Source organism: Salmo trutta, chromosome 15 (genome assembly GCF_901001165.1).
Source record: "Salmo trutta chromosome 15, fSalTru1.1, whole genome shotgun sequence".
Taxonomy (NCBI): Eukaryota; Metazoa; Chordata; class Actinopteri; order Salmoniformes; family Salmonidae; genus Salmo; species Salmo trutta.
The window spans coordinates 20,740,043-20,753,306 of record NC_042971.1 but is presented as its reverse complement, the minus strand read 5'-3'; the positions used below and the strand labels follow the sequence as shown (position 1 = coordinate 20,753,306).

Here is a 13,264-nt window from a genome sequence, read left to right as displayed (position 1 = left end):
CCACATAGCCAATGAGAGTTAGCATTTCACAAATCACTGTCCACACATATCATCTGCCGAGTCCCCAACAACCAGATGTTCTGGTTTTCAGGGGAAATGGAAAGAGAGACTTACACTTTGGGACGTTAACAAGGCGCCACTCCATCTTAACTCCTCCACATTTACTGGATTGGTTGAACAGTGCAGAAGAGAACCTCACCCAAAAGTTTTCTTCTCGTCAAGACCCGTATGTAGGGGATCTAGTTTCAGGTGTTTATTTTACTCTTGCAACGTTAGGTTAATCCACACCAGGCCAGAGAGACCGTAACACTCAGATTGACAAGTGCAATATTTTACCCCGTCTTGACTAAACTTTGAACATGAAGTAGTTATAAGAAGTCTACCTGGGTTTGTCAATCAAGATGGAAAATATACCCCCTTGTGAGCTTTTTCTTGAAATTAAGCTCACAGCATTTTTAAGAATGGAATGGGACATGTCTTTACATTTTTCAAGTAAGACAAAAGCTTTGACAAAACAACACTATGGGTAATATAAATTATAACACAAAATGAAACAACTTGTAATCATGCACTGTCATAGTTGTTAGCAGTGGTGTAAAGTACTTAATAAGTAAAAATACTTTAAAGTACTACTTAAGTAGTTTTTTGGGGTATCTGTACTTTATTTTACTATTTATATATTTTTGACACCTTTTACTCCACTACTTTCCAAAATAAAATAATGTACCTTTTCCCTGACACCTGGTCATCCCTACTGCATCTGATCTGGCGAACTCACTAAACACAAATGCTTTGTTTGTAAATTATGTCCGAGTGTTGGAGTGTGCACCTGGCTATCTGTAAATATCAAAAACAAGAAAATCGTGCTGTGTGGTTTGCTTAATGTAAGGAATTTGAAATGATTTCTACTTTTACTTTTGATACTTAAGTATATTTTAGCAATTACATTTACTTTTGATACTTAAGTATATTTAAAACCAAATACTTTCTGACTTTTACTCAAGTAGGATTTTATTGGGTGACTTCCATTTTACTTGAGTCATTTCCTATTAAGGTATCATTACTTTTACTCAAGTATGACAATTGGGTACTTTTCCCACCACTGGTTGTTAGCTGCTATGCAGTGGAAAACACTAGCAATACATGTACAGTTATTACCTGTTGTGTAAGAATTGGCCAGTTAAATATTTCACAACAATTCTCGGTCGCGTTCACCGACACACATCCAGCACAAATATGCGCACGCACACAAACATACATTTTAGGGCAACAATAAAAAGGTGAACATAAAATATACTTTGATTTCAAAACATAAGCATGAAGTGAGTTGAGCCATATTGCCTTATCATTAATAATTAAACAGCCAATGAGGAAATGTAAAAATATAGATTTATGGTAATATTCCGCCTCAGGCAACGTCATAAAAACAGTTTGCCATTAGGCTGTAGAAGTTCAATTCTCTTCCTCCCATGCTATCCAACGCAACTCTGATATTTATCAGACCTTGAGTTTTATGTATGAACTAGTTCAATAACACACAGCACCCTACATTCATCTGATATACTGACTGGGGTGGCGTACATTTTACACTACTTAAAAAAGAACTGAAACACATAAGCAACGAGATACAGTACTTAGAGCTAGCATATTAAAATGCCTTGCCCCCCTCCCTTCCACATTTCCCTCCCCTAGCCCAAACCCTTCATCACAGGATTAGACATTTGCAATGACCTGAAAGTAGGCTCTCTATAAAACACATTACTTGGGTCTTTTGCCCCCTTTCTCTGGCAAACATGAACTTCAGAGGAACAGCAGAGGTGTGTGGAGCTGCATCCTAGACTGTAAACAATACATATACTTTATAGAACAGTGTCTGAAGTTTTCATTTCAACAAAGTGCACACTCCCCACAATCTGCCAATAAACTGCTGCCAGTAAACCTAGTGAATATGCATCGCCGGACAGCAAACCACAGAAATAGATTCTCATCTCATTCTAGTTCTGTGCAGCAAAGCCCTAAAGACACAGCACATTATCAGAAAGGGATAGAAGATAACGGATGAGACCAAAACCTTGGGATAGAAATACAGAAAACAAGAGCTTTGATTTGTTAAACGTCTCCGGAAACGGGAAAGCTGGAGTGTATATTAGTCGATCAAGGCTGAACTCCTGTCCACAGTAGGTAGTGGGGAGGGGCCATCAGTCATTGAATGTTGTACCAGGAAGTTCGTTGGTCAGTGTGTGCCATCGCTCAATTTTCTTGTCCTTGTTTTTGAGACAGTCGAACCAGTGTTTCAGCCTCTCCCCGTTTGCGCTGATGCCCAGGGACACACCACCTGAGACCGGGGACGGCAGAACAGTAGAAAAGGGTTAGAATGCAACACATTGATTGGCGATAGAAACTAAATAGTTTGAACTAACACAATACCCAAAAGACAATCACAACTGTTCTCTGAATACTCTGTGATGTTGCACCTTCCTGAACAGGCTGTCCATGGTAGAATAGACCTCTTTGAAGTGAGACTGGTGACCGATGTTTAAACCTGAGAATGCAAGCGTTTTATGTGTTCACCCTTGCTCTTATCAATTGCTGGACATGAACAATGTAAAACTCTGAGGACATTATCCTTTTCTAGCATGAGAGCTACTTTTTTATATAGCTTTCAAATAGGTACATTACTCTCTTCTCGCTATTTAAACCATCATTAGGCCATCTTGTCCAAAAATGATGTTGATATATGTTAGCCCAGCTAATAAAACATCCATGACAATGAACTTAGCTCTATTGCTGATCTGAGTGTCTATATAGGCTACTCCAGTCAGTCAATAGCATGTGTTACAGAATTGACAGGAAAGCACGATCAGATGTAGTGTCTTTTACCGCATCGGCTTCATAAGTTATGAAGCAAGCAGGAGGCTTCACCTCAGTGGATTTCTGGAGTAGCTGCGCCTTCTACTGGACACTTGGTGAACTTAGACAGACCAGTCAATTTACACTTATGTACACTTGTGACAAGGTAAGCTAGATAACGATTATAAAAACACATAAAATGTTGTAGGTGTAACCTACATGTAGGCAAGTGTACACCTCCATGCAGCCTCATATGCTAAGATATTATTAGGCCCCAGCAGTGTGTTTGTGAAGAAAGCTTAAAGAAAGTCGTAGGCCTAGCTCCTAAAGAAATTCATTCTTCATTTTATGGTGATGACTGCACTTTCCTTCTCAACACAATACCACAATGAATGTTAGTCCACATGTGAAAGGAAAAATGATGATCCCACTCTGGGATTAAAATGATGTCGCAAGTGGTGAAAAGCGTCAGGAACTAGGCATCTTTACACTGTGAGCTAATTGTCCAGACAAACTTTTGCATGTGAAGCAGTTCATTTGAGTATCAGAACATGCTGGTCGACTTCTGGTAAGGATCCTTTAGTGAAAAAGTGTTGAATCCCGTCCAACTATTTTAATTGGCTAAGAAGGAATTTGTTACAGGATATAATTATCTGCTCAGCTGGCCGTCCTCAGCATCGTGGCTAATTTGGCCTGGTTGGCCTATGAGAAAAGCTAGTAGCTAGCCATTTTATACCAATGTTTCAAACCACGGTCTAAGCAAAATTTCACAAGTATAGCCCCATGTAGTCTGTGAAGGAAGAAATCACATGGAAAAAGTGGTAAGCAAGTTAGATCCCACATTTTTTTCTCACATAGTCAAATTAATGTATTGCGTTAAAGGTTTCAGGATGTTTGTATCTCAATCAGTTGGGGTCTCTATAAGCTACAATATTAGGTACTAAGCATGAAAGTGCATCCTTGTAGCTGTGTGGGCTAATATAGTCAACATTTTTGCCTTGGGGTATGTTGAGTCAATGGCCAATGACCACCATACCCCTAGCCTATGCGGAGTTGCCAGAAAATACTAACATCCGGGTTTCAGGGCTATAATATTTGGAACCTAACTTCCGTTTCCCCTAAAAAACGGAAGTGGGAACTCCGCCCAGGCATCTTTCTACGCCTGCTACTTTAGGTTACCATACCCCATAAAAATGATGATTATTTGTTTGTTTTCAGTTTTATGCAAAATGGGCCGATCTCGACTCAGGAATTTATGCCTTTCCTACGCATGCCTTTCCTAAACACTTCTCAGTATTTGGTATTCAGACTTATCTTAGTCATGTAAAGCACTCCGCAGATGTGGCTACCTTGCCCGCTCTAATTACATTTAATTCAACCACTGAAAACCCTCCCACTTGCTGGTCAACACATTTTCTTGTGGAGTTTTCATTCAATGGGGTACATTGATCTTAAGGCATCCCTTTAAATACGGTGCACCTTTAATTCGAATTTTGGTTGACAGATTCAATAGAATACATTGAGAGAACAGGTTCAGAATATAGGGATCAATTAAAGAAATCCATCTACCGTAATTTCCGGACTATAAGCCGCAACTTTTTTCCCACGCTTTGAACCTCGCGGCTTAACGGTTAAGGTCAAACCCGTTCGGCAATTTTACTGTTTAGATTAAATCGAGCGCTCTCAAACTTCCCATCATTCTGATTACGGTAGTCATTTTGTCACCCTCATCATGGCAAAGACACAGAGAAATGCATATGATGCAGCTTTCAAGTTGAAGGCGATTGATCTGGCTGTTGGAAAAGGAAATAGAGCTGCTGCACGGGAGCTTGATCTTAATGAGTCGATGATAAGACGTTGGAAACAGCAGCGTGAGGAATTGACTCAGTGCAAAAAGACAACTAAAGCTTACTGCAAATTTTTTATTTTTTGTTACAAGCCGTGTTTCGTTAAAGCCTATTTATTTTTGTTACAAGCCGTGTTTCGTTAAAGCCTGTGTAAAGTTAATTTGTTTCAATGTACCGGTAGGCACCTGCGGCTTATAGACATGTGCGGCTTATTTATGTTAAAAATAATATATTTTTTTTTATTCAGTGGGTGCGGCTTATATTCAGGTGCGCTCAATAGTCCGGAAATTACGGTATGCATATTCGTCGCCATTTCAGCACCAACTGGTAGATGTAAAATACTAGATTATTTAGGCACATTTTAGGGTTAGGAAAGTATGTATGAATCATAAGAAAAACTGTTTGGAGAGCGTTTCCACACAAAATACTGCATATTGATGAATAAAAAATACAGTGGTTTGATTCATCATGAAAGTTGTCATATTCAAGTTCAATCCATGAAATATTGGAAGGTGGAAAGTGTACAATAGGGATTGAACAATAATCCTATAAATCTACCCTAATTCCCACTAATCATGGAACTGTATGACAATGGTCCAGTCATAGTAAACCGTGCGCCAGGCTCCAGATTTAACCTGCTACATGTGGTCTTCAAACAGGTTACATGTGTTGTGCAATCATTTTGGACAAGCCTAATACGATCCACTAATGCAAGCGACCCTCAGGAACAATTTACAAGGACGTGACAGAGGAAAGAAAGGTAAATGGAATGGAATGATGCAAAAATAAATGCATGTGGTATTACTGACAGTGGCTCCCGATAGTGGCTAATACTTAACATGATACAAATTGCAAAATGAAACAGAGAAAAGCCAGGGCATATAATCAAAACATTCTAAAGCGCATACATCCACTCAGCAGGTTCAGCCCTAAAGAAGCCTAAAGCTTGTGAATCCAAATTTCATCCAGGCAAATTTTGAAGGCACACAATTTGAATTCTGAATAACATTACAGCTATTTATATCCCATTTCACTGTGGAAAAGGAGCCGCAATACATGTCATGTTGATATGATTTTCAGTTTGCTTCCATACTTTACGGCTGGTTTCACATTCGTCTGCAGGGATCATAAGGAAAAATCATTTTTAAAAATTGCTCTCTCGGCGTAAAGGTGGTGGAATTACTAGGCAACTAAGTCAAGGTCAGAATACGGTGTATATGTAGCCACACCTCCATCACACCTTAATTTATTCAAGCTCCACCTCAAAAGAATAGTGGGTGAATAGCATGCTATTCTCATGCTTAAATTCAAGGTCAGAATATGCATAGAGAAAAGCGCATAAAAAGGGAATTACATTTCCGTGCACTTAATTCGTGTCGAATCTGGGCCAATATGCATAGCATTTTTGCAATGTGACATGCATATGAACTCAAGATAGCGCATTTTTTTGTTACAGAGCAGACGTCATCATGCCCCGTGTATACAAACATGAAACAAGCAGGGGTCTAACCCCCCTTGAGGTTCTTGAGAGCAGCCAAGAAAGTGAGAGAAGAGAAGAAGTCCATTCGGCAGCAGCAAGGGATGAAAAAATAGACTGAATTACACTGAAGAGGTAAATTGACAAAAAAAACAAGTACCTGTCCGAAAGAGAGGCAATGACAATGTAGCAGAGAAACACAAGGTCTTATCTGATGACATGGAGTCTGAGCTTCATAAACATATCAAGAATCTTACGGACCAGTTTCATGGGCTTAGTAGCAACAAATTTAAAGAACTTGCCGACGAATAAGCACATCGTAACAACATACGACACAACTGAAATGGAAGTGTAAGTGTTACATTCGTTGTTGGAAGGATTGGACCAAGGTGCAGCATGGTAGGCGTACATCTTTCTTTATTCAATGAACACCGAAACAAAACAAATACAAACGAAAACGTAACGTTCAGTAGGGCTAAACAGCACAGTACCAAAAACAAGATCCCACAAACTAAGGTGGGAAAAAGGCTGCCTAAGTATGATCCCCAATCAGAGACAATGATAGACAGCTGCCTCTGATTGGGAACCATACCCGGCAAACAAAGAAATAGAAAAACTAGAATGCCCACCCAAATCACACCCTGACCTAACCAAATAGAGAAATAAAAAGGCTCTCTAAGGTCAAGGCGTGACAGTAAGTGATATTGAACTGAGAGATATACAGATATGCCTTCGGAAAGTACTCAGACCCCTTGAATGTTTCCACACTTTAAGTTACAGCCTTATTCTAAAATTGATTAAACATTCTACACACAACACCCCATAATGTGAAAAAAGCAAAAACAGGTTTTTAGAAAATGTTGCTTATTTATTAAAAAATAAATAAATAAATATCATATTTACATAAGTATTCAGACCCTTTACTCAGTACTTTGTTGAAGCACCTTTGGCAGTGATTACAGCCTTGATTCTTCTTGGGTAAGACGCTTGGCACACCTGTATTTGGGGAGTTTCTCCCATTCTTCTCTGCAGACCCTCTCAAGCTATGTCAGGTTGGATGGGGAACGTCGCTGCACAGCTATTTTCAGGTCTCTCCAGAGGTGTTTGATCGGGTTCATGTCCGGGCTGTGGCTGGGCCACTCAAGGACATTCAGAGACTTTCCCAAAGCCACTCCTACATTGTCTTGGCTGTGTGCTTAGGGTTGCTGTCCTGTTGGAAGGTGAACCTTCACTCCAGTCTGAGGTCCTGAGCGTTCTGGAGCAGGTTTTCATCAAGGATCTCTGTACTTTGCTCCGTTCATCTTACCCTCAATCCTGTCTAGTCTCCCAGTACCTGCTGCTGACAAAACTCCCCACAGCATGATGCTGCCACCACCATGCTTCACCTTAGGGATGGTGCCAGGTTTCCTCCAGACGTGGTGCTTAGCATTCAGGCCAAAGAGTTCAATCTTGGTTTCATCAGACCAGAGAATCTTGTTTTTCATGGTCTGAGAGTCTTTAGGTGCCTTTTGGCAAACTCCAAGTGGGCTGCCATGTGCCTTTTACTGAAGAGTGACTTCCGTCTGGCCACTCTACCATAAGGGCCTGATTGGTGGAGTGCTGCAGAGATGGTTGTCCTTCTGGAAAGTTATTCCATCTCCACAGAGGAACACTAGAGCTCTGGTCAGAGGGACCATCAGGTTCTTGGTCACCTCCCTGACGAAGGCTCTTCTCCCCCGATTGATCAGTTTGGATGGGAAGCCAGCTCTAGGAAGAGTCTTGGTGGTTCCAAACTTCTTCCATTTAAGAATGATGGAGGCCACTGTGTTCTTAGCGACCTTCAATGCTGAATACATTTTTACAGACCCTTCCCAAGATCTGTCCCTCGACACAATACTGTCTCGGAGCTCTACGGACAATTCCTTCGACCTCATGGCTTGGTTTTTGCTCTGGCATTCACTGCCAACTGTGGGACCTTATATAGACAGGTTTGTGCCTTTTCAAATCATGTCCAATCAATTGAATTTACCACGGGTGTACTCCAAGTTTTAGAATCATACGGGCCTCCCGAGTGGCACAGTGGTCTAAGGCACTGCATCGCAGTGCTAGCTGTGCCACGAGAGATTCTAGGTTCGAGTCCAGGCTCTGTCGCAGCTGGCCGTGACCGGGAGACCCCTGGGGCGGCGCACAATTGGCCCAGCATCGTCCGGGTTAGGGGAAGGTTTGACCGGCAGGGATGTCCTTGTCCCATCGAGCACTAGCGACTCCTGTGGTCGGCCAGGCGCAGTGCACGCTGACATGGTTGCCAGGTGTTCGGGGTTTCCTCCGACACATTGGTGCGGCTGGCTTCCGGGTTAAGTGGGCATTGTGTCAAGAAGCAGTGCGGCTTGGTTGGGTTGTGTTTCAGAGGATGCATGGCTCTCGACCTTTGCCTCTCCAGAGTCAGTACGGGAGTTGCAGCGATGAGACAAGACTGTAACTACCAACTGGATACCACGAATTTGGGGAGAAAAAGTTTTTAAATCGTTAAGGATGATCAATGGAAACAGGATGCACCTGAGCTCAACTTCGAGTCTCATTGCAAAGGGTCTGAATACTTACACTACCGTTCAAAAGTTTGGGGTCACTTAGAAATGTCCTTGTTTTCCATGAAAACATACATGAAATGAGTTGCAAAATTAATAGGAAATATAAAGATTTTTTATTGAAATAATAATTGTGTCCTTCAAACTTTGCTTTTGTCAAAGAATCCTCCATTTGCAGCAATTATAGCCATGCAAACCTTGAGCATTCTAGTTGTCAGTTTGTTGAGGTAATCTGAAGAGATTTCACACCATGCTTCCTAAAGCACCTCCCACAAGTTGGATTGGCTTGATGGGCACTTCTTACGTACAATACGGTCAAGCGAATGTTCTTCTGCCAAGAAGGCCAGCATCCTGGAGTCGCCTCTTCACTGTTGACGTTGAGACTGGTGTTTGCAGGTACTATTTAATGAAGCTGCCAGTTGAGGACTTGTGAGGCATTTGTTTCTCAAACTAGCCACTAATGTACTTATCCTCTTGCTCAGTTGTGCACCGGGGCTTCTGTGAAGGGAGTAGTACACAGCGTTGTACGAGATCTTCAGTTTCCTGGCAATTTCTTGCATGGAATAGCCTTAATTTCTCAGAACAAGAATAGACTTACGAGTTTCAGAAGAAAGTTATTTGTTTCTGGCCATTTTGAGCCTGTAATCGAACCCAGAAATGCTGAAGCTCCAGATACTCAACTAGTCTACAGAAGGCCAGTTTTATTGCTTCTTTAATCAGCACAACAGTTTTCAGCTGTGCTGAAATATAATTGCAAGAGGGTTTTCTAATGATCAATTAGCCTTTTAAAATGATAAACTTGGATTAGCTAACACAACGTGCCGTTGGAACACAGGAGTGATGGTTGTTGATAATGGGCCTCTGTACACATATGTAGATATTCCATGAAAATAAAAATCTGCCGTTTCCAGCTACAATAGTCATTTACAACATTACCAATGTCTACACTGTATTTCGGATGTTATTTTAATGGACCAAAAAAATTGCTTTTCTTTCAAAAACAAGGACATTTCTAAGTGACCCCAAACTTTTGAACGATAGTGTATGTAAATAAGGTATTCGTTTATATTTTTGGAACATATGATCAAATTTCAAACAACCTGTTTTCGCTTTGTCATTATGGGGTATTGTGTGTAGATTGCAGAGGATAAATTTTTTTTTTTAGAATAAGGCTGTAACGTAAGAAAATGGGGAAAAAGTCAAGGGGTCTGAATACCTTCCGAAGGCATACATTTAAGATATAAACTCAGCAAACTAAGAAACGTCCTCTCACTGTCAACTGCGTTTATTTTCAGCAAACTTAACATGTGTAAATATATGAACATAACAAGATTCAACAACTGAGACATAAACTGAACAAGTTCCACAGACATGTTACTAACAGAAATGGAATAATGTGTCCCTGAACAAAGGGGGGGTCAAAATCAAAAGGAACAGTCAGTATCTGGTGTGGCTACCAGCTGCATTAAGTACCGCAGTGCATCTCCTCCTCATGGACTGCACCATATTTGCCAGTTCTTGCTGTGAGATGTTACCCCACTCTTCCACCAAGGCACCTGCAAGTTCCCAGACATTTCTGGGGGGAATAGCCCTCACCCTCCGATCCAACAGGTCCCAGACGTGCTCAATGGGATTGAGATCCGGGCTCTTCGCTGGACATGGCAGAACACTGACGTTCCTGTCTTGCAGGAAATCACGCACAGAACGAGCAGTATGGCTAGTGGCATTGTCATGCTGGAGGGTCATGTCAGGATGAGCCTGAAGAAAGGGTACCACATGAGGGAGGGGGATGTCTTCCCTGTAATGCACAGCGTTGAGAATGCCTGCAATGATAACAAGCTCAGTCCTATGATGCTGTGACACACCGCCCCAGACCATGACGGACCCTCCACCTCCAAATTGATCCCGCTCCAGAGTACAGGCCTCGGTGTAACGCTCATTCCTTCGACGATAAACGCAATTTCGACCATGACGCCTGGTGAGACAAAACCGCGACTCGTCAGTGAAGAGCACTTTTTGCCAATCCTGTCTGGTCCAGCGACGGTGGGTTTGTGCCCATAGGCGACATTGTTGCCGGTGATGTCTGGCCTACAAGCCTCAGTCCAGCCTCTCTCAGACTATTGCAGACAGTTTGAACACTGATGGAGGGATTGAGCGTTCCTGGTGTAACTCGGGCAGTTGTTGTTGCCATCCTGTACCTGTCCCGCAGGTGTGATGTTCGGATGTACCGATCCTGTGCAGGTGTTGGTACATGTGGTCTGCCACTGCGAGGACGATCAGCTGTGTGTCCTGTCTCCCTGTAGCGCTGTCTTAGGCGTCTCGCAGTACAGACATTGCAATTTATTTCCCTGGCCACATCTGCAGGCAGCATGCCTAATGCACGTTCACGCAGATGAGCAGGGACCCGGTGCATCTTTCTTTAGGTGTTTTTCAGAGTCAGTAGAAAGGCGCTTTGTTGTCCTAAGTTTTCATAACTGTGACCTTAATTGCCTACTGTCTGTAAGCTGTTAGTGTCTTAACAACCGTTCCACAGGTGCATGTTCATTAATTGTTTATGGTTCATTGAACAAGCATGGGAAACAGTGTTTAAACACTTTACAATGAATGAATGATCTTTGTAAGACAGGGTCCTGAAAAAGGGACATTTCTTTTTTTGCTGAGTTTACAATATACCACACCCCATTCCATGAATTAAACTTTGACCTACCAGGAGCATTCACCGTCGCAGGACACCATCACCCACTTACCCCAAGGTGGCTTCACTTACCCTGTCCATATGCTCAACTTACCCCATACCCGGGGTAAGTTGTTCCAAGAGACCAATTTTGTTGGAAAAGCTATGTTTTCAAAACTGTTATGTTTACATGGATTCTGATTATTTCCAGGCATAGACAACATCCTGAAATATATGTTGATATCTTTGTTAGAAAGAATACAAATATATTATTTGATGTAGTGATGCTGAATGTAAAAAATAGCTCAACATACCCCACTCTCCCCTACACATTAGCTAAAGTGGATGAGTGTACAGCTCAAACTCCTGATGAGTGCTGAGGACTCTTGAGGAGTGCATCATCAAAAGAGAGGAATAGGGGATTTGTTAGGGATTCAGAAAAAGTTGGATCCCTGTCACTTCAAGTTCAACTCCTCGCCCACCAACCACATGTCGGCATGAGAACTTGACAAGCTTATAGCCTGGCTGGCATGCATCAAGGGTCAGTGTTTCCTGCTTCTTCCTCACCACTCAGTTGTTTGTTGTTGTCATTTGGGTCCAGGTTTATGGCCCTGGGTAGCTATCAGGACAAATGGAGTAGGTGTTGTAAACAGAGGTGGCAGGGGAGCCTGGGCCGGATTGTCACCGGTATGGCTGCAGCCACCTACACCTTTTTGAACTGTTCAGGTCACTACACTTGGTAACGTGGTCACCTGCTTAGTGCTTACCTATGAAATCGTTGGACTTGCCGATGTCGTAATCCCACACGGTTACCTCCAGGGTTTTCTTGCTGAGGTCGGCGTATTTGATTTCGTAGAAGAACTCCTACAAAAAAATATGTAAAAATGTGACTGGCCATACAGCTTCATACAGACAGCAAGGTTATCCCCAAAAAGCCAGTAAGATTCCACAAGAAACATAATCAAAGGAATCATATTTAAATAATATTTTAAACAATGTTATCAGTGACAATTAATTACCGATACAGCCTACAATTAATCATGCTGATAGAAGAGAATCAATATTATTATAATTTCTTTATTTAATTTTAACCTTTTTCTCCCCAATTTCATGATATCCAATTGGTAGTTAGTCTTGTCCCATCGCTGCAACTCCCGTGCCAACTCGGGAGAGGCGAAGGTCGAGAGCCATGCGTCCTCCAAAACACGACCCTGCCAAGCCACACTGCATCTTGACACACTGCTCGCTTAACCTGGAAGCCAGCCGCACCAGTGTGTCGGAGGAAACACCGTACAACTGGCGACCGTGTCAGCGTGCATGCGCCCGGCCAGCCACAGGAGTCGCGAGAGCGCGATGGGACAAGGACATCCCGGACGGCCAAACCCCCCCCCTAACCCGGACGACACTGGGACAATTGTGCGTTGCCTCATGGGCCTCCCGGTCGCAGCCAGCTGCGACACAGCCCGGGATCGAACTCGGATCTGTAGTGACGCCTCAAGCACTGCAGTGCCTTAGACCGCTGAACCACTCAGAAGGCCACGAAGAGAATCAATTTTGGTATCAATCCATCAATACTCAAGTTTATCTGTTCGCCTTTTTGAACCAAAATGCCTTCTGAATGCATTGGAAGCCCAGGTCACCTAATCTCGAGCCGAAAGGCCAACAGGCAACAGGATGGAAATGGGGATGAAAGGAAATGTCAGTGGAAATGTCAAGTCACAGGCCTCGCGTGTTCCGGGAGGATGCCACTCAATGCCGCAGTCTAGTGCTAAATTAGGTATTTGGTGGTGGTCTGAACGCGGGGTCTCTCTGGAGCATAGTAACAGATGAATGGGAGAATGTTTGAGGCATT

At 42.5% G+C, this 13,264-nt stretch overlaps 1 protein-coding gene across 2 annotated transcripts in view; it reads right to left on the bottom strand.

Annotated features, from left to right (window-relative positions):
• Nucleotides 1-1,371: 1,371 nt before the first annotated feature.
• LOC115148600 (double C2-like domain-containing protein beta) overlaps nt 1,372-13,264 on the bottom strand; it is a 363,678-nt gene continuing 351,785 nt past the window's right edge. For both annotated transcript variants that reach the window (XM_029690640.1, XM_029690641.1), the window contains 2 exons: nt 12,180-12,276; nt 1,372-2,335 (listed from right to left, as the gene is read on the bottom strand). In XM_029690640.1, the coding sequence (XP_029546500.1) occupies nt 2,199-2,335; nt 12,180-12,276 (234 nt within the window). In that variant the 3' untranslated portion in view covers nt 1,372-2,198. The remainder of the gene's footprint in view (nt 2,336-12,179; nt 12,277-13,264) is intronic.